Consider the following 19,582-nt stretch of genomic DNA (forward strand, 5'->3'; position numbering starts at 1 on the left):
ATCACCATAAAAGGGGCTTTGGGGGTTTCAAATTTGAGTAAATGACTTCCTTTTATGATACCACCTCCTTTTCCAGGTACATTTTTAGAAATCTATTACAATTTATTACTTGAAAATCCTTCCAGAAACCTCAGCATCATGCATTTATTTATTATTATTATTGTTTTATGGTAACATCCCAAGTATACTGAGCTATTTGCAGACAGACAAGAGAGTACAGCCTCTGCCCCAAGCAATTCACAATCTACAGGAAAACAGAGATTAGGAGGAAGGAATATAACATGTAAGTAGAGCTATTTCTACACCATCAGATTGTTAGTGTTTATAAAGATCCTAAACTTTATTGATCAGTATACTAAATGACATTTGTTTACAAGTTCTTATCCATTCCTATGCCCCAAATTGTGGCATTTTTGTAGGTATTGTATTTGTGTGGTAATGACAATTAAAGTAGTCAATGCCTCTTGCTGTTTTACTGTCCAAAAAGCTTGTCGCTGTACTGCTTTGCATTGCTGAATGGAGCCAAGTTCCTAGACATTCCTTTTATATTATGTATCAACGGAAAGGCTAGTATGTCATATTGTGGGTATTCAACTGTCCTGAAAAACTAACAGAAAACCTATGGCAAGTAAGAGAACAAAGTAGATATTTCAAAATCAGCCACTGTCTGTCATTCATTAGATATTTAACTGTCCATCTGCCTTCATACTACACAGCTCTTCCAGTCAAAAAACAAAAACAAAAAACCCACAGAAGTTGGAGATGGAAAATACCTGATTTCATCATCTTGCTCATTCTGGCCTTAAGTCAGAATAGCATTGTTCCCTGTACTATACTTGAGTGCTTTGTCTAGTCCAGATTTTAATGCATTAAAAATAGGATTTCTACTAGTTCTCTAGGGAAACTTTTTCAAATAATGGATACACATATTTTTGTGCACATCTAGCAACTCGGATGGATATATATATATAGAGAGAGAGATAGAGAGAGGGTAAAGTAATAAGTTTCACATCAATGAAACAGTGAGTTGTCTGGAGACATGTGATTTCATTTGATTATACTGTGGAATCCCATTCCAGAAAGCACGACTTGCATCGAAGATGTTACTCTCACACATTCTTATAAGCCAAAACGGTATACTGTTAATGTACTTATTTTATATTCTAAAGCTTCCTCCACATTACTGAAGGACACCAGAGACACATTTGGATTCTGAGACTAGGCTTACTTTGGTAAGTTAAAAAAAAAAAGCTATATTTTATAGCTAGTTTCTCACAAAGCAGTTTTAAACTAACAATTTACTTCAGATTAATAGTCTTATACACAGATTGCAAATCAGATACGTAAAAAAACAAACAAACAAAAAGAAATTTACCCAACCATAATTGAGGCCTCTAGCATTTCCCTCTAAATAAACATCCTGCCTGCAGAGAGTCTGTGATCTTTAATTTACAACAGAAACAAGTGACTCTCTTCTAATGATCTGTATCTCTTTATGGTGGCTCCTGTGATAAAATACACCCCTATCCCACTGGTAGAAAGGCTAGTGCCAGTTAGGCATGCCTGAAGGACATGCTCCACCTGGAGAAGGGGAGCTCAAAATGGGTAAAGTGACCACAGAATGGGGGGCAGGAGGAGTTTGCTCACACTGCTAGGGACTGCCAGTATCAAGGGGAACCCAGCCCATGGCTCTGGCTAGCCTTTCCGCCTTCCCTTTAACCCCTTTTGGTTGGGGCAGACTGACAATATGAGCATGATACAGGCAAGGAGCCCTAGAAGGCTGCTTCCTGCCTACTACCTGTGGCAGGACCCAGGGACCTGGGTAAGTGAACTGTAATTAGATGCTGAGAATACCCCAGGAGTAACCTAAACTCCCGGTGGGAGGAGTGAGATTCCACAGCAGTGGGGCTCCCATAGGGGACCCAGGGACAAGAGACTCAATGACACTAAAACCAAGCCCAGGCTGAGGGTCGGCTGACCACAACCAAGGGAGAAGGCAGGCATGAAGCCTTGCGCCTGATACAAGACCCTGAGACAGAAACAGGTTCCACACCAGCCCTTTGAGAGGGGACTTCAGCTGTGATAGACCCTGAGCACTGGTGTAAATGGATAGCAGAATGGCAATAGCAGCAAGCCAACTAGCAACAGCAATTCCAGCAGCCAACGTTGCAGCATTGGATGTCCCAGCAGCAGTTGTTGCAGGAGGTTGTGTCCAGCAGCACAAATTCCAGAGGGACTTTCTGCAACAGTTAAGACCCACCCCACAACTGCTGCACAGGGAGGCCCCGCAGCACCCAATCCCCTAGAGGGAGCTCTGTCAGCTGTGACGTTAACTAAGATGGGTCCTAACAACAATCCTGAGGCATTCCGAACCACTGTTGAGAGGGTGGCGCTGGTCTCTCTATGGTCTCTGGAACTTTGGGACTTAGTTTTAGCTCCCTACAGGATGGGACAGGCACAGCTGGCCTTCTGCAACCTTGACCCAGAACCGGACAGAGACTACAGTTGGGTGAAGACCACTGTTTTCGATTACCCGGCTATTCGTGAAGATGCCCATTGGCAGCACTTTAAAGCAGAGATGTACCACAAGGGGGCGGGTGCCTGGTGGTGGTGCACTGATTACAGAGCATTGCTGGTGGTAGCTGCGCCCAGGCGAGAGCTCTGAGCCAGTCCAGGATGCAGAGTTTGTATCCAGACTTCCAGCAAGGGGCCTGGACTGGGTGCTCCAGCATCACATGGTGCAGCTGATGGGTCATTAGATATGGGACTGTGCAACCTCTGTCCGCTAGCCAACTAGGGCCACTCATGGTGCTGGATGCCTGCCAGCAGATACTGAACCCCAGGCATGACAGAAAACGTGTACAAATACCAGCCCAGTGACCCAAGCTACCTGCACGGAGAGGGGAAGACCTCGACAATACACGGGGGCAAGCTTTTCTATAGTCAATTCCATCACAAAGTTTTACACTTACCCAATGACAAAGGTGGCTGAGCTGTTAGAGTGGTTGGGCCTGGCGTGATACCTCAGCATGGATGAGCTTACAAAAAGCTATTGGCAGATCCCCTGGTCTCCATTCTCCCAGGAAGAGAATGTGTTCTCAACCGCCTTTGGCCATTTCCATTTTAAAACCATGCCATTTGGTCTCCAAGGGGGGTGGCAACAACTTTCCAGCACTTTATGAATTGAATCCTTGGACACCACCACCAATACGCTGGGGCTTACCTTGACAACACTGTAGCCATAGTCGTATGTGGGATGACCACCCTAAGAGGGGTTCTGGTTCCCTACAGGAGGCCAGCCTCAGAGCTAATCCTGCCAAGTGTAAGTTGGCCGTGACAGAAGTGTCTTACTCAGGGTATCAGTTGAGAGGAGGCCTCGAGACACTGGTGCTAGCTAAAGTCCACATATTAAATTCATGCCCCACATGTTGGCTCAGAAGACAGATACGCTGCTTCCTCAGTCTGGAAGGATATTATTACTGGTTCATCTCCACCTTTGCATTGATTGCGGCTCCCCTGAATGATCTACTAAAAGGCAGAGACACCAAAAAGGTCTGGTGAGATGATTGATGAGATGAAGCTTTTAACAGTCTGAAGGCATGGCTGGTCTAGGTGCCTAACCTCGCCAATGCAGACTTCTCCCAGCAGTAATTCATTTGCCAGAGGCCAGCCTGGAAGTGGTGCTCTCCGAGGACTTTGAAGGCAAAGAGCACCCAATCCGATATTTAAGCAGAAAGTTGTACCCCATGATAACATATTCTATTATTGAGAAGAAAGCTCTGGCTATCAAGTGGACTGTGGATTCCCTGAGGTATTACCTGACCTGCTGGTAGTTCCTTTTCCCTAGTCACAGAGCATGCATCGTTGTGATGGCTACATTCTATGAAGGACTCAACCTCCCAGATTATGCAAATACTATTTTTTTCCCAGGGGCTTGGGACAGGGGAAAACACTCAAGCAAGAAACATTTTGTTTTTTTCAGCAAAGACATTGACTTAGTTTCAATTTCATCTTCGGAACCTCAAACTCTCCTGCACTTTTTCAAGGAACATTCCGGCACTGACAGAGCCATAGATATGATGGTAAATCACTCTCTTCCATCGCTGACACCTTTGATTCTCCAACAGTCTTTATTCCCACATGTATAAATACCATCACTCTTTTCTGTTCCTCCAGCAAGTTCATCTCTACCCTCATCGGTATCCAAAACCATCCGGTTCACCCAGTCAATCTAAGGTTCAGTTGTTATGTAACAAAATGGAGAGCACGTAGTGTGATCAACACATGCTAATAGTCTAAAAAGCATAACATGATGCATGCATATGAAAGTTCTAATTATCCTCACACCACACATATAACAATGCAGGCTATTCCATCTATTTATCAGATGATTCACAAAAACTTTAGACAGTAAGAAAATGAACATATCCCTATCCCCCGACTCCCCACCGATATTCTAAACTATTTTTCAACACACTTACGGCAATCATTTTCATCACTATCCTCTCCGCAACTGTCGTCCCCTTTGCATGTCTTTGAACGGTGTTTACACTTCCCATCACCACAGTTAGACTCCTCTGGACTACAGCCTGAAGAAGAGAGATCTATAATTTTGGTGGCACTTCCCAGTCACAGCATCATTCATCCAAGGATCTGAAAACACTCAAGAACACAATATTCTGAAGTAGGCTAAGATTATCCTTCCCATGATTTTAGTCCTGTCACAGGAAGCTCTGGAATAAATATGTTAAACATTATTGACTGTTTCTTGGAAGGTCTGGTTCTTATGCAATATGTATTTTATTTTTGGTAGGTGCAGGGTTATATGGTATTATTGAAGGGTATTATTTCAAGTATTATTCCCTCTGATTGCACATTTTAAAAAAAAGCATTTTATAGCCCTCCAAGTGCCTTGCTGAAGGACTGTTTTTAAAAATAGAAATTGAATAAACTTACCACAGTCTAATTCATCACTGCCATCTGAGCAGTCTTTCCAGCCATCACACTGATTGTTTAAAGGAATGCATGTTCTGTCTGTACATTTAAATTGTCGAGGACATGCTAGAAGAAATAAAGAATAGAAGTAATGAAAATGGTGTTAGGGACCAAATATGCATTGAGGACAGTAGTACCTCATTTATTTTTGTTCTATAAAATTCAACTAAGGCAAATGCCATCTTTCTTCTTCTTCTTCTTGTTTTTTTAAAAGGTAAGTGATTTTAACAGGCACTCTGATTTACGTGAATTTAAATGAATGGATAGAAAGGAGAATTTAAATTAGTATTAACCTTCTTATCATTGTCATTAAAGAGGTGGAGGCCACACAGTTCTGTTTGCTGTGAGCACTAATAATGCAGATGTTTAATGATTTAAATAGACCAAGAATCTCCAACTGGACAGCAACACTAAGACTGAAACCTGTAGGTTATCATTACTAGAAAAATTTGTTAGTAACACGAGTGCCCTCGCATAATAACTGGAGCACGCCAGCCTCTAGATTCTTAGGGACAAGGTTTAATACTGTTTACCTGAAAATTTGCTCTCTATGCCTAGATCAAGTCAGCAGAGACTCTTTTCCCCTCACCTCTGGACCAGACAGGCAGGATCAGCAACCAATCAGGTTGAAGGACAACTCCTGTTCATTCCACAATTACTATGAGTTAGAGTGTGGAACGTAGGCCTATGAAGCAAGGTTTCCCCCAAAGCTATAACATGGACCCCTTAAAAATTAAAGTGCGCTTGTATTCACTTACGGTCCACGTGACTGAAAGCTTTATATTCAATATAAAACCCTCTCTGCGTGACCAGTTCATCTGAATGGAAATTAATCGCAACTGAATAGCCATATTCCTTGTTTCTGTTGCTTTCAGCAATAGCTTTACAATATCTGTCAAGTGTAGAACAGAATAATTACAACTACAGTTCACCTTCACCAAGTCTTAACACTTTTTGTATGTGTTACTTTACTGTATCTTGCCAGCTCAGCTACCCTTACTATTATTACAGGTACAAAACTACTAACATGTAAAGAGGGTGATAAGGTTCGGATAAACCTTTACATTAAACATGTGCTCCCAAAACTTATCTTTGGAGGTTGAAAATACAGTGTGTGTAACTTTTTTTTTCCCCAAAACTATTTTGCATGTAATGAATTTCCTGGTTCTCACTGAGACTGGAAGCCTAAAGTTCTAAAAATATAGCAAGAAGGTCAATATTGCAACCACATCCTCTGCCTTTGGAAAACTAAGAAAGCTTGTTTAAAGGTTTTCAGCTCCGTTTTGCAAACCCAGCATTTTCACTTCCTAGACGTGGTTCCAAACATTGTACTGCCACCTTGGTTTTTTTCCTTCTGAAGGATGAATGACTGGCCACTTCTAATTTTGTTTTCAATAACCAAGGCAAAGAGCAATCATTAAAGAGACATTGGAAACTGAAAACAAAGCTTTAAAATGGCAAAGGATCTCACTCCCTAGAAAAGAAGCTAGTTCAAGATGGTAGCCAAGAATTCACATCTCCAGTAAAACAATGCAAGATCCTGCACTCAACATCTCTTGAACCACCAACCTTTGTCATGAAATGTATAGATTAAGTATTTTTTTATTGATGTGAAATGGGCATGAGGCTTTTATTACCATTGGTGACAACTATTTGACCTGTTCGCTGCATGGCATAATTAGGAAAAATACATCCTTTGAAAGCCTGAATAAAGATGTCTCAATGTCTGCAAAGTTGTATGTTTCTGCACTGGAAGTAGCTGGAGAAATCCAAGATTAGAGTACAGAACGTTTTGTAGAATGACAAATTGCGTCCTCGCTGAGTATCACCAATGAATGTCAATGTCAAATAAAATAGTGAGCAGTGTTTTAACTCACCTAACTCCATCAATTTCTAACCAGTCCTTATCGCATTTATTGGACCCTGGAGACTTCTCTTGAATTTGTATGACAAGGACTTTTAGCGACAACTTATACCCAGGCAGGGGTGCCTACAAGCAAAGTGTTAAAGAAAATAAACAAAAACCAATCCAAACCAAGGAGTTTACATATGGTTAATACATTCTGTTCTATTACCTCACAATCAAGTGGACAGCCATTCATCAATCACATTCCCGTCATCAGATTATAAAAGAAAATACCTCCACCACCACCTGCTCCCAGCAATAGGCAAGAAAGGTATGTAATAAAAAGGAGATTTCCTCAGGCACAAATTGCAGCTAGGCACCCAACTGCTTTGGTCCGTTAGGGAGCTGGAAGCCCAACTGCCATTTGTGTCTTTGAAATTTTCCTCCTAAACCTTTACAGTTAACAATATTGGTGTACAGATAGGGCCCTACCAAATTAGTGGTCCATTTTGGTCAATTTCACAGCTATAGGCTTTTAAAAAAAAGTCAATTTCACATCTGAAATGTCACAGTGTTCTAACCTTGGGAGTGCCCTCCCAAGAGAGGGTTGTGGGGGTATTGCAAGGCTATTGTAGGAGGGTCGTGGTATCGCCACCCTTACTTCTGTGCTGCTGCTGATCGAGGCGCTGCCTTTAGAGCTGGGCAGCAGGCAGTGCAGAACGAGGGTCACATGGTATTGGGGGGGGCAGGGCCAGCCTTCTGGGTGGGGTGACAGTCCAGGGCCCTGTTGTTGGGGGGCACTGTGGTTCCCCCACCCAAACACTGCCAGCCCAAGGCCCCTTTAACCATGAAGCCCTGGGTCTGGAGCCGGGGAGGAGCAAGTATGGGGCAAGGGTGCCGGAACCTTTGTAGAAGTGGGGAGACACAAGTGCCATTTCCAGGGGGGGCCAGGAGCCATGCCTCCCCCCTCTAAACTGCAAGCCTTGGGCAGGGTCAGAGAGGCACTGGCAGGGGCTGCGTGCCTGCCCGAGGCTTGCAATTTGGGGGGGCAACATTGCCCCTTCCTCCCAAAACTATGCCCATGTTAAAAAGGGAGGGCATGGCCCTCAGTCCCCCAGTTCTGGCACTGTTGGCTAGGGGTGCTCCAGCCGGGGGGCTCCTACTATGTGCTGGGCTCCAGCTGCTAATCCCAGCCGGGTCAGACCCACCCCTGGGAGCTGCTCCCTGTAATGACCCCTGGGGAGCAACCTGTACAGTGACCTGGCTGGGGAGCAATGGGGGCAGGAAGTGGGGTGGAGGTGCGGAGCTTCCCGCAGCTGTGGGAAGGTTTCTGGAGATGGGTCTGACCCTGCCCCAGGAGCAGCCTCCGCAGGACAAAAGGAAGTCCCATCCCTCCCCAGCCCTGCCAGGACTAGCAGCTGGAGCCTGGTAGGATCCCCAGCTGAGGCACCCCCAACCCTGCCCCTCCCTGGCAGATTTCACAGGGGAGACCAGATTTCACGGTCCGTCATGTGTTTTTTACAGCCATGAATTTGGTAGGGCCCTATGCATAGATTATAGTGTTATACTGTCAAGTGTTAATGGCTGCCATCAAGCAGAAGTCTGATCTACAGACAGTTTCAGGCCTTTATGTAATGATAGCCAGAAATAATAGTAATCCACTGCCCAAGGCAATGGGGCTGCATGGCAAAGCCTATTAGAAGCTAAGGTCAGTGGACTGCAAAGTTTCCCTGGGACTGATTGCAAACATAGGGGAAAAGGCATTGATTGACATAGAAAGCCACGCATTGCTGTAACCACAGGCAGAAAGCTCCAAGAAAGCCTGCAGGTAGTGGGAGAAGCAGAAGTTTACATGGCCCTGTGAGGAAGCCGAGAGGCAGAGTTTCTTTTGCGCACATCTTTAGGAAAAGCAGACTTAGATTTCTGAACAAGAAAGCTTCTTCCTGTTTGTTTCTACTATGTTCAAGCAAACAGGACTGTGTGCATCCTTTGGAAAGGAACAGGATTGTACCAAAGTAATATGTGTCTTGTATCATCCATTTCTCTTCCTAGTGGAAATGATCCAGCAAGGCCCCAAATAACCACTCACTGCTTAGGCCAAGAGGGTAATAATAGGATCTGCCAAGTTAGAACAAACTAATAGGCCTTCTGGTCCAGTATTTTGTCGCTACCACAGGCTAATTTGTCATCTCTTGCCCCACTTGCAGAGGTACCTAAAGCCTAGTCTGCAGCACAGATGAAAACATGCAATCAGCTGCCATATTAATGCACAATGGTTGCTAGCAGGGTTCTTGGCATGGATTCCCTTGTTTCATCCATAATGGAAGACACGTTCTCCCATTTTTACTTCTGGTATGTAAAATGAAAACTTAATGAAATCACTACTATTTGCACACACTTACTCTGATTAGCCAGCTGCAGTCAATGTTTGGTGGATAGTAGCTTGGATAATAAGGGGAGCTCACTGTCCCATTCCAAGAGATGTAACGCCCACCACAGACTGGAAGAGAAAAATACCAATAAATCTACACTGTTACATAAATGGCACTTAAGAGGAGTATTTAATTCACTCTCTGTTCCTTCTCTAAGTATAGACTAGAGATAGGAGAATGGGCCATGACACTTGCCATCTCACTTCATCCTATGTTCCCAGAGAATAACTATCCTACGTTGTGATCATTCTGGGATTTCTTATCACATCTCCTATTTCTAGATATAATTACAACAATTAACTTTCAAATGAGAGCAGTAGGTGAATCCAAGTGCTGTTCTCCAGTATTAGCTAAGTAAGGGTATATTAGATATCCATGATAAGAGTAACCAAATATACTTTGCTTCCTGTTACAAAGTACTTGTTGAACATCCATTTTGTTGTTTCATATTGGATACGATAGTTTTGTGTCTTTAACTGTTGTATATGTGCATCTACCCCAGCAGCAGAAGTCTTTCAGTGGCAGGTGAAGTGAACATTTCCTCCCTCTTGTATCTACCACACTGCCTCATCCCCTCCCTTCTCCTGGTATGTATAGTGGTTCAAAGTTTTGCTCTCTCTTGTCTTCAGCAGGGTTACACAAGTGCTGAACAGAAGTCAGAATAGTATATAGACTTGCATGCTTTGGGAGGCCCTTAGAACCAGAGGTGCAACACAAATGAGAAATTATACTAATGTATTATTAAGACAAGGCAAAATTCCTCACTCAGTACAACAAACATAAGTCTGCAATCATATCACTGAAGTCAATGACTGACACTGGTGTCAAACTGGTTTAAGTAAAAGTAGACTCAGGCCCCTGACTTTGCTAAGTGTCAATATGGTTGAATACAATATGGTTGAATACAATATGGTTGTGCATAGCAAATATTGGTACTGCTTCCTCCTTCTTTCCAAGAATAATATTTCTGCAGTTATACCCCAAGACACGCTTTGTTCATTTCAGTAGGGAGGCCACCTATTGATTTACTTCATGAAGATAATAGAGTTTTTTTGACAAATTAAACAGAAGGTATATTTTAGTAGTAATGGGAAATACTCTTGCATGAAATTTTTCACTATTACTATAGCAGACTACATTCACAGGTTTTATTCCTTTCTGGTTCCATCTGTGGGCTATGTATAGAAGGAGTAACAAGGAAAGATCAACCCACACATCAGCAAAGAACAACTGTAGTCAAATAAAAAGAGAAGCTGTTTGACCTAACACTCTCATTTGCAACTTCACTGTGGGAGGAAAGAGCAAACATTCTACAGAAGAGGATACAAGAATGGAAAATCCCCCAGTGCACTCTTTGTAAACACAGTGGCCTGCAAAGAGGCATTCACAGACACACACCACACGTGTGAATGTACCTCAACACTGATATGCAGAAACAACCTCTCCAAATGGTCATTGACCTCTCTGAGGAGCTTGCCATAGAATGAAGATGGCATTTTTATGATGTTAATGCTGAATCATTAAAAAGTAGACGGAGATCTTCAATTCATTTCATGTAAGTCAAACAGTTTGTGTATCTTTAAGACTTGTGCTGCACTTGAACTGGTGACTGCAAAGCTCCACTTCCTACTGACAATACTTGTAATCATCCAGTCCCTGCCCCGCAATTCCTATTGACTGTTTTCTTGAGGCAGTATAGCAGTGTGAGAATTAAGAAACCATGAGTAATTGCATTTATGTATTACATTTAAAATTGCATTCATTTCTATGGCAAAATTTGTGTGTCTAGTAATTTTGGGTGCCCACCTTGGGCAATCTTGAAGGGGTCCGATTTTCAAAAGACAGGTGCTGCTGAGCATTTACGTAAAGTAAGACCACTGAGGGTATGAAGTTGGGCATGCAAAAACCGATGTGCTCAAAATTACCTGTCACCTTTGAAAATTTAGCTTCATAGGGGCTATTCCACATAATTTACTCCATAGGGACAAAAGACGTTGGACATTAATCCTGTCCATTAATACCAATGATCCCTTATGTATCAGAAGAAGGGGGAAATATTCAGTAATGGCAAGCGAGTAAATAATTATTGGTATTAGTTTAACTTCAGAAGTGTCTGCAGCAAAATGCAGGTGACTCAACCATGGCAACTCAAAGTATTCCACGCTAACCAGACAGAATTGCGAGCTTACCCCATCCACACTCTACCAGTGTGCCTCATACTGGAGCTGGCAGGAGTACCAAGAGAGGCAAGATTGTATGGGAGCCTTGTGCCTCTTTACTGAGATTGCCAATGTGCTCTCTTGGGAGTAGTATATGTGAAGAGTAAATATGACATTTAATGAGTTTGAGCTGGGGCAAATGCAACCATTTGGAGAGATGGTCTAGTAGTAACCAGAGAGGAAGATTAATCCTACCAAATGGAAGGATCTCAAATCTCATCTTCTGCTCAGCTACCTGAAATCATCTTCAGGGAGATCAGAATGGAAATTTCTTTTTTCCAGAAACAATAACCTCCAAGAAGTAATGTCCTAAATTAGTAGTGGCTAAAGTATGACCTTGCCTACCTCAAATACATAATTGATTTGAGTACATACCAACTTTAGGAATAGCTTGGAAGTATGCTTTTAGCATGTTACTTTCTTTTCTTCTGTCCAGTGAGAAGGTGACCAGCATAACATTACTCGATGAAGTTAACCGTATGACAGGAGGACTCCAGGCCCCTGGTACTCCACACCATCTGAAATATATACAGACTGAATTAGATAACATTCTGTATTCCTGTCCTTCTCTGAAATTAGACTGCATTTCTTCCAATACATTAAGCTGAACTTTGACATAACTCCCCTAGACACTTGCTTTGACATAACTCCCCTAGACACATCCCATCAGTGAACTGTTTGTCATTTGAGAGCCCAATACATTGACCTGTAGTTTCCCAATCTTAGATTTCATTTACTCAAAGTGAGGGTCTGGGGTAGTTTTAAGAGATGCAGTCTCACTGCCAAAAGGATGCTGCTAATAGGTACATAGAGATTTGCAGTTTTACAAAGCCATCAGATATGTTAAGCCTGTACATAGTGATAGTACCTAGAAGACAACTAGGCTGGGACTGCATTGTGTTAGGTGCTGTACAAACAGAGTGACAGTCCCCTGAATTTTGTGGGGTAGACAGAAACACACATTCGGTCAGTGAACAAGTGTGACAGATTATTAGTACCCAATAGAAACATCAAAACAAGTGAAAAAAAGTATTTCCCGCACTTGAATTGTACATTGCAGATAGTGGGATTGGAGAGAGTCTCTCTTTCCTTTGTATATACTTAATTTCTCCCCGTGTATCAGCTCCTATTTTTGAGACTCCTGTTGGCAAACATGAGTGCCCAGGTGAGTTCAAGGTACTTTGTACGAGATAAATACATGTAATTGAAATTAAAATGTCTTCTCTGACATGAAGCTTTAACTGACAATATCACAAGCCTCTTGATACTAACATCAACTGAATTCAAGCCAACACATTTCTTCATTGCTTTCTAAATAGTCGAATTACTGCTTGTAAAACACGATGGGTTGACAGCCCTTGAAATTGATCTCTACCCACAGAATGGATACAGCATGGACAGTAGTGACACAGAGTTCTCCACAGTGCTCACCCTGTGTGTCTCAGTGCTGATTTGGAGGGAATGAGGGACTACTACTAGGCAATGAGTCAACCAGTCTGTGCCCTTTTCAACCCCTGGCCTCCTTGCTGAGTGCATAAACAAAGGTGAATGTGAACGCCAAATATTAGCAGATACTTATGAGTCCAGATATCTCTTTGATAGGAACTGCAAGAAGACTACATACTTATTTCAGGTAGGTTACCAAAGAGACCTCACATGGTACTGAGTTCTGGTCACTGCTAAACCAGGCTGGATCTTGACCTAGCCTTTTAAAGCCTGTATGTTTCATTACCAATCCTTTGAGCCATGCAAGCCTCCTTTTTAGAAAAAATAAAAATGTGTTCATGAAAGGTCAGGTAGGTGATGCATACAGATAAGATTTGGTGTGTGTTTTGCCAGAGAAAAAAGTAGCTTTCCTTTATAATCATACCTTGTAATGATCTTGTTCTGAAGAGGAAGAAGAAAATCATATGCAGATAATCTGTGCGATGCACAACTCCCTGGAGTGACACCATGCAGAGTAAGGACTACAAGTCTCACAATATAGTTAGAAGGAACACGCAGCCTCCATTGATAAAAAGATTTCTTGGGATTCAGCAAAGTTAAAGTCCTGTTGTTACCTGGCTTTGCATACAAGTCGAAGGATACCGCTATACAAAAGACAAACTAGATCAGTGTCTGAAAAAATGTAGACAAAAGGGTAAATAAGAAATTAACTGGGGAAATCTCTGTCCAGATCCTTGTGAGCAGTTGTCCACATCACTCAAAGACCACCCCAGCTGGCATTCTTGTCAGTCTCAGCAGAGAGGACAAGGACTGAATATACACTGAAGCCATGCTGTGATTCATTCTCATACCCAGAGGTGACCCCCTTTGGGACAAAGCTGAAGCACAGTGGTATGGTAAAGGGAGCTCTGTGTACCTGGCCTGTGAATATAAAGCCAAATTTCTACTTCTGTTAATCCGACATCTTTCACGAATGCTAACTGCAGTGCTAGAGTTAATTCAGACCAAAGCAGCACTCATTACTTTTAGCATTAGCAAGTGCAATTAGGCCACAATCCGTTCTAACCAACTAAACAATTATCACGGCAACCAAAGTGCACACAAAAGATGAAACCCCCCAAATTAGGGCTTTTTTTCCATAACTCAATAACTTTGTATGTGACCCTCCAAAACTCACCACATGAAACCTAACACAACATAACTGATCTCACTGCAAGGCTGAAAGCACATGTGCCTTAGGTTTAGCCCCCAGTGGATTGTTTTCGTCGTTTCCTTCAGTCAGTTGGGGCTTATGTTGGCTCAGAAGAGATACTCTGCCATCATCTAAATATCTTTCAGGTACAAGTCTCCAGACACAAAAGTGCTTCTCCAAGACAAGAGACCCTTCAGTTACAGATCCGCATCCAATAGCTCCCTCTGGTCTCTCACCTTTTATTTGACTCTGCCTGCACTCTTCTCTTTCTTTTGCAAATCTTCAGACTACTGCTGGTGCATTGTTCGTTTATGGCATTACCTTGACTCCACCAAGGCGGAAACTCTATCCACACCGACATCTGCAGTGTTTGATTATTGCAAGTCTGTGTCCCCACTATCCCTGCCATCAACCCAACATATACAGAGGCTGCTGCAACCTGCCTTCTCACAAATACTGGCTGCCCATTATTTCACATTCTTCCCAGAACTCCACCAGCTCCCCACTCATCTCACATTCCATTAGCCTGACAAGCCATTTCTTCAGCTCTTGCCATATCATTTGAACTCTCCGCTGTAAAAACCTTGTCTATGCCTCTTCATTTCTCTCCCTCTACTATTCTTGACACTATAAAGAACTTGGGGATACCATCAGTGTAGAAAATAACATACAAAAGGATCGCTAATTGTAACGGCCAAAATTTTCTAAACTGGCTGCCTAGAGTTAAGTTCTTCAGTATATATTTAAGCAATATATAAGTGGTTTGATTTTTCGGTGCTGAGCAGCTCCAACTCCCAGTACAAGTCACTGGGAGCTGCTGGCTCTCATCTACACCTTTGTATTCGGGTTGCTAAATATGGCTTTAAAAGCTGAACATGCGAGAAAGTTTTGACCAGCAATTATAAAAAATACTCTCTCACTTAGTCTATTACAGTATACTCCTGTTCATCCAATTATCTGTACCTCTGCATTACCTGAATCCCTTTGTTGGCCCACAGCATGAGATACTTGTCCTCTGCAGCCTGCATCTCATGGTGGGGCAGAAGGAAGCAATCTGGATAACACAGAGGTCCGGATAATAGGTCAGAGACATCCCACCCACTTCCCCTTCCCCCAGCCAGGACTGTGAAGAAAATCCACCCCTAGTTGTGGGGGAGGCCACCCTGCTGCTGAACAGCTCCTGTGACAGTGCAGTAAGCCCTCTGCAGCCCCGTTGTCACAGGAGTGAATAAGGCAGGCAGAGCAGAGACCCCGTCCAGGACTGCAAGGTGGAGGAGGAGGAGGAACCCCTTACTGTGGAGGAGGCCACCCCGCTGCTGAATGGCTCCTGCACTCTCAATTATCTGAACTCCCAACTATCCAAACAAAATCCACGTCTCCCATGCTATTCGGATCATCAGGAATTTACCGTATTTAATGTGTAAACTCTTCAGGGCAGGGACTGTCTACTTCTGTCTTAGTACAGAGCTTACCGTAATGGGACCCAATTCTCACTAGGCCCTTAAACATTACCAGAATAAATATAATTAATAATTATTATTAACATGGTGCTGCCACTGTTTTATTGTTAAAGAACACTTAGTTTTGCAAGTAGTAAAGTTGTGTATTTAAGAATAGCAATTACCTGACTTCAGTGTCACATCATAGTCTGAAGAATCTGAAACTTAAATTAAAAAAGGGACATTTGTCAGCTATGTGAGCAAAACACAACCTGAAGGAGTTAAGACTTTAAAAAACAAACAAACAAACAACAGTTAGGTTGTTACCAAAAAGCTCCATTGTTAAGAGATCAAAATCCTCTTCCACAGGAAAGGATTCAGCAGAAGAATTAGTAGTCTGAAGTGTATGTTTTCTGATTATTTCCTTATGTTTCAGTGAGGTTAGTTTTTTGAAAGAGTGCACTATCTCTTGTGGTGCCCAGAATGTATTCCAGTAGTAAGCTCGGAGACCATCTTCTCCTTCGCTGTGGGGGGAAACAGTACATTATAAATGGATTTCAGTTGTCATTTTCAGTTTGATTTTGATTAGTTCTGTAGTCTCAGCTAGCATATGTCAATATTAACTTTCTGCACAACTGTTTTGCTACTGCTGTATATAAAGGTACAAAGCCCTCTTCTTGCAAAGTTCCTCTTTTCCCATAGACTAGACCGACAGAAGTTGGATACAGACAGATCCATCACTAAAACAGTGAAGCATGAATGCTGAGAACAATTCCCTTGAGGAGAAATCCTTTTAAACTGTTCTATAGACTCATAATTACTTTTTTATTTTATTTGCCATCATGTATTCAAACTCTAGAGCAATTTTTCCTAAGGGCCACCTATGTGGTGGCTTTTTGATAAACTTTGAATTGCCTTGTCTGCTCCCATTGAAGTCAATGGTAAAACTCCTGTAATACTATGAAGTCAAGTTTCATTTGCCTTTTGAAAAATGCCACCACAAAAGTATATCCATATTCTGCCCAGCCAGAGAACCACACAGTCCCTTGTTCAAATTATTTGTATGAAGAGGAAAAATAGTCTGTGTGCATATGTACATGAAGAAGCCATGGCTGGATCAACCGATTTATATGCACAAAAAGGCAGATGATCATGCCTCGTGATCGCTAGACTCCATCCCAAAATGGCCAGTAGCTCAGTCTTTCAAAAAATTACAGATGGAAATGACTGTAGGACCATTCTACTCTGTGTGCTGGTTTTCCTGGCAGGTACAGTGCCCCACCAGAATGTACCCCTGTATATTTTGTTTTAGGACGTCAGAAAAGGTGTTGCATTGGAAGGCATCTTACATAAACAGGTTATTCAAAAGAGTGGAAGAGAAAGAAAAATGTCTGTTGAAAACTACTTTATAAGATCTGAAGTAGGTGGATATACTTAAAAGCAATCCCTTCAACCAGCATGAAACCAATCCACAACCAACAAACTTGGATTTTGTCTAATAGTTTTCCTCAGTAACAAACAAAGTATTGAAAGCAAAAACCTTAAGTATTTATCTCATAGCATTTACCCCTTGGTTTTAAGTATGCTACAGTACTTGGCTTTATTTCCCATATTATAAAATTCTACATATCCCTCCCAGGAAAGCCATTAAAAACAACACACACCGCAAAACACACGCACACACACACACACACACACACACACACTTTATTTAGTACATCTAGAAAAGGACTTACCTAAACGCAGCAACAACAGATTTCAAGTAATATCTCCCTAACGTAGAAGACTCGTATAGTTCTGAAAACTGACAGTTAAATAATTAGAAAGCTAAATATAAGAACAAAAGAAATTGTTAAATTTGATTGTCAGCTAATCACAAACTTTTTGAAGAATCATGCCATAAACACTTCACCAGTAAATTGCATTTGAAAGTGACTACATAGTATAAAGCGTTTCGAGTCAGGTAAGAATGGTAAGCAATGTACACATTTCAACTTCCATTTCAGTTTGAACAAAGTTGCAATGAACTCTTCTTTAGCCAAGAAAAAAAAGTGTGTGTGTAAGGAAATATAAAAAAATTCAAAACTAGATTATGTGTTTTAATTATTTAAACTCTGTGACATTTCTGGTTTATAATCCAGTCACGGACAACTCATGTCGGCCATGCACAAAGCAGTTTTGAGACACAAGATTAACTCTGTTGGGAAATACAGGCTAACAGAGGGCGGCTTTGTGCTTAAAGCCCTCTGTTAGCATGGACCCAGGAAACAGCATTGATCTCACAAATACAAACTTGTATGAGAAGCGCAAGAAAGCAAGCATTGTTGTGCTGGTGAGGAGTGGGGAACCAAAAAAGAGTTTGTGCAATAATTTAAAACTGTAATTAAAAAAACCACACCCAAGCAGCAACAAATCAATACAGGGTATCTAGGCTGAAAAAAAAAATCACTTATAGTTCTTTTACAAAAGCTGAATGCTTTCAGCTTTGAACTACCCTTTTTTAAAAAAACAACAACAAATATTGCTATTTAGTGTAAGACAACAAGGTTGAATTTGGCTAGTTACATTCCTAATGCACTGTGGCAGTGTAACAAGTTTAATTGTCTCCCATCCACTTGCCCTGTCTTAAAGAGGGCACTTGTCTTAAGCTTTGTAACTTGACTCTCTCCCAGACTAATCCTTGATTTTATTACTTTGAAAGAAAAGAACAAATACCCATGACTCAAACCTCAGCTTTCTACTATACCTTTGAATTTTGAAGAAAGGATTTCAACGAAACAAGTGATAAAATATTTTCGAGTTATAGGTTATGTCACCTGTGAGTACTTACATAGTTCTGGATTGCTTCTGCTTGCCTTATAAATTTCTGTGACTTTGGATCAGTGAGGTCACTTGTATAGGTCAAGTTAGGTATTTCTACACTTCCACCAATATAGATAAAGGAGAATGCTGGAGCTACAGAAACAGGATCATGCATTAGCAAGGGTAATAGCCTAGCCTTGCTCCAAACATTCAAGAACCAGATGCTTGTGAAAGAATTGATTTAATCTTGATGTTACTCAACAGAATTATGTGAAAATAAGGCATGTTAATTAATCAAACTATTGCCATTCAGTGGCCGAGGATAATACTTAATATAGAATAACACTGTATTTGTAGGGGAGTAGGCAGCACCCAGGTGTTGGATTTCTAGCTATACATTCAATTTGCTAAAAATCAAAGTTTCCAACATTACTGGCTCACAAGGATAGAAATTGGATGAGTTTAGGCTGGGATTTGAAAAGGGCGAGTTTCTATAGGATCCAAATCCCACTGCAAAGATGACTGAATTGCAGTGGCATGCGGGCACTAACTCCCTTAATTGTAGCCCTACTGATTATGGAATCTACCAAGTGTCCAAGCACAGTCCACACCGTCATGAGTCTCGAACTCCTGCTAATCAACACATAGTTGAATTAACATTAACTCATCAGCCTACTTTTTAAGTTGTGCCTGTCCAAACACGGAATGGATTCAGCACTTAAATGGGTATTGAAAAATAAATGGGGTTATTGAGGAATGGCACTTACATAATGAACAGTACAGGACCAACACGAGTACAGTGACTGCTAAAGAAATCAGAGGTAACATTCCTAGAAGCCATCTTCTCCAGAAATGCAGATTCATCTGTTTGAAGAAAGAATGTTGCACACATGAGATTTCTTTTTGAGGAGACTGGAGATGAGGAAGATTTGGACTCTGTCAAAGAAAAACAAGTGGAAAATATCAATATCTCAGACAACAAATCAGGTGCTGTTTTCCTTGTCCAATTTATAACTCTTGCTTCATTTATGAGCTGTTTTCCAAACGTGAACACAGCCAGCTACATCCCCAAGAGTAAAACATGTTTATTGTGCTTTGTGCAATAAAGCTTAGTTGCAATCTCTTACCTGTCCAGATCCATGTTCAGAATCACTGGGAGCGGGTATGTTGTATACCACAGGGATCCGTTTGGAGGGGAAAGACTGCATCAT

General features: G+C 41.7%; 1 protein-coding gene across 1 annotated transcript in view; it reads right to left on the reverse strand.

Annotated features, from left to right (window-relative positions):
- Positions 1–19,582, reverse strand: part of LOC311519658 (suppressor of tumorigenicity 14 protein homolog) — a gene marked incomplete at both ends in the record, with an annotated part of 28,232 nt that extends 8,650 nt beyond the window's left edge. The window contains 13 exons of the mRNA XM_084626390.1: positions 4,482–4,589; positions 4,957–5,061; positions 5,754–5,887; positions 6,873–6,985; positions 9,244–9,341; positions 11,868–12,010; positions 13,363–13,582; positions 15,755–15,793; positions 15,897–16,093; positions 17,306–17,373; positions 18,400–18,524; positions 19,139–19,307; positions 19,499–19,582. Of these exons, the coding sequence (XP_084482516.1) occupies positions 4,482–4,589; positions 4,957–5,061; positions 5,754–5,887; positions 6,873–6,985; positions 9,244–9,341; positions 11,868–12,010; positions 13,363–13,582; positions 15,755–15,793; positions 15,897–16,093; positions 17,306–17,373; positions 18,400–18,524; positions 19,139–19,307; positions 19,499–19,582 (1,603 nt within the window). The remainder of the gene's footprint in view (positions 1–4,481; positions 4,590–4,956; positions 5,062–5,753; positions 5,888–6,872; positions 6,986–9,243; positions 9,342–11,867; positions 12,011–13,362; positions 13,583–15,754; positions 15,794–15,896; positions 16,094–17,305; positions 17,374–18,399; positions 18,525–19,138; positions 19,308–19,498) is intronic.

The sequence above is a fragment of the Lepidochelys olivacea genome (assembly GCF_965140295.1).
Source record: "Lepidochelys olivacea isolate rLepOli2 genome assembly, chromosome: 1".
Taxonomy (NCBI): Eukaryota; Metazoa; Chordata; order Testudines; family Cheloniidae; genus Lepidochelys; species Lepidochelys olivacea.